Source organism: Trachymyrmex cornetzi, unplaced genomic scaffold (assembly GCF_001594075.2).
Source record: "Trachymyrmex cornetzi isolate Tcor2-1 unplaced genomic scaffold, Tcor1.1 scaffold4197, whole genome shotgun sequence".
Classification (NCBI taxonomy): Eukaryota; Metazoa; Arthropoda; class Insecta; order Hymenoptera; family Formicidae; genus Trachymyrmex; species Trachymyrmex cornetzi.
The window spans coordinates 1-1,289 of record NW_017298958.1 but is presented as its reverse complement, the minus strand read 5'-3'; the positions used below and the strand labels follow the sequence as shown (position 1 = coordinate 1,289).

Below are 1,289 nucleotides of genomic sequence, written 5' to 3'. Positions count from 1 at the left end.
TTAAGCATGAGACATGATGTCATTTCCCTATTGGAAATATAGGGAAATAACATCTTACAATATTTTAAACGTGAATAAACAAATCCAAGGAAACGAGCAAAGAAGGAAAGAAAGGAAGAAATAAGGAAGGAAATAAGGAAATAAGGAAATAAGGAAATAAGGAAATAAGGACTGAAAAAAAACGATTTCTAATTTTATCTTTGCTTTTTTATATAATTAAATAATGATAATATAAAATTAAACTACTTTTGAATAGATTGTTCATTTGGATGGAGCGCAGGCAAGAAAACCTAGAAATGAAAAATTTAATCAAGGAAATGTCGAATTTGAATTATTAATTCAAAGAGGAACAGTAATTACTACTTTAGGGAATTATCATTCAAAATTGGAGCAAACTGAACCACATTATGTAAAATTAAGTGAAGTTATGAACACCTCGCATCGTATTAGTAAGTTTTGTGTAGATTTAATTAATATAAGTTTGAATACAGTTATTTATGGTTTTCAATTGTACGTTCCTTTAATTTATGTATATAAATAATAATAATAATAATAACAATAAAAGTAATAACAATAACAATTATAATAATATAACAATTTAATAAGGTAACAAAAAATATAATGTCATAATGCAAAATAATAATATATTTTCGTATATTTGTAATAGTTCTGGAAGCATATATTAAAACGAATTTTATAACAAAATATCATCACAAATTCAACAAGCACATAGGATGCGGGTCAGTTTCAGATGGATTCTATAAACTTGAAACACATATAACGAATTTCAACGAAAAAGAATACTCAGCATTGAAGTATAACAAAGGAGACAAAGTTGAAATTACAGGAACCATGCAAAATTCATGTAAGTATAATGTATTTTTAATTAAAAAAAAATGTATATATAAGTAATAACAATAACACAACAATAACAACAATAACATTTTCTCTTGAGTTCTACATTAAAATTTACAATCAAATAAATTAATTTTACAGCTATTCCACCATATCTAATAGTTGATAATGTACATGATATAAAACGTAAAGATGGAAAAATGTCTCTCATTCAATTGTATAAGGCTAACGAAACATTCAGAAAAAGAAAAGCAGATGACAATGAGGTATAACATAAAAATATAACACTAAAAATATATATAACTCTAAATACAGTAAAATAATAATTAAAATAATACTAATAATAATTAAATACAGAAACATTATAATATTTAGGATATTTTTTCAGGGACAATGTAAGAGAACTTCATTTAATTTGAATAAGAAAGATTAAA

General features: G+C 23.8%; 1 protein-coding gene across 1 annotated transcript; it reads left to right on the top strand.

Moving 5' to 3' along the window:
• Window positions 1-256: 256 nt before the first annotated feature.
• Window positions 257-1,121, top strand: LOC108764410 (uncharacterized; the record flags this gene model as incomplete). The annotated part of the gene is made up of 3 exons (XM_018512653.1): window positions 257-449; window positions 668-865; window positions 997-1,121. Coding segments are annotated over 3 exons (516 nt in total), but the record flags the coding sequence as incomplete, so codon positions are not given.
• Window positions 1,122-1,289: the final 168 nt, after the last annotated feature.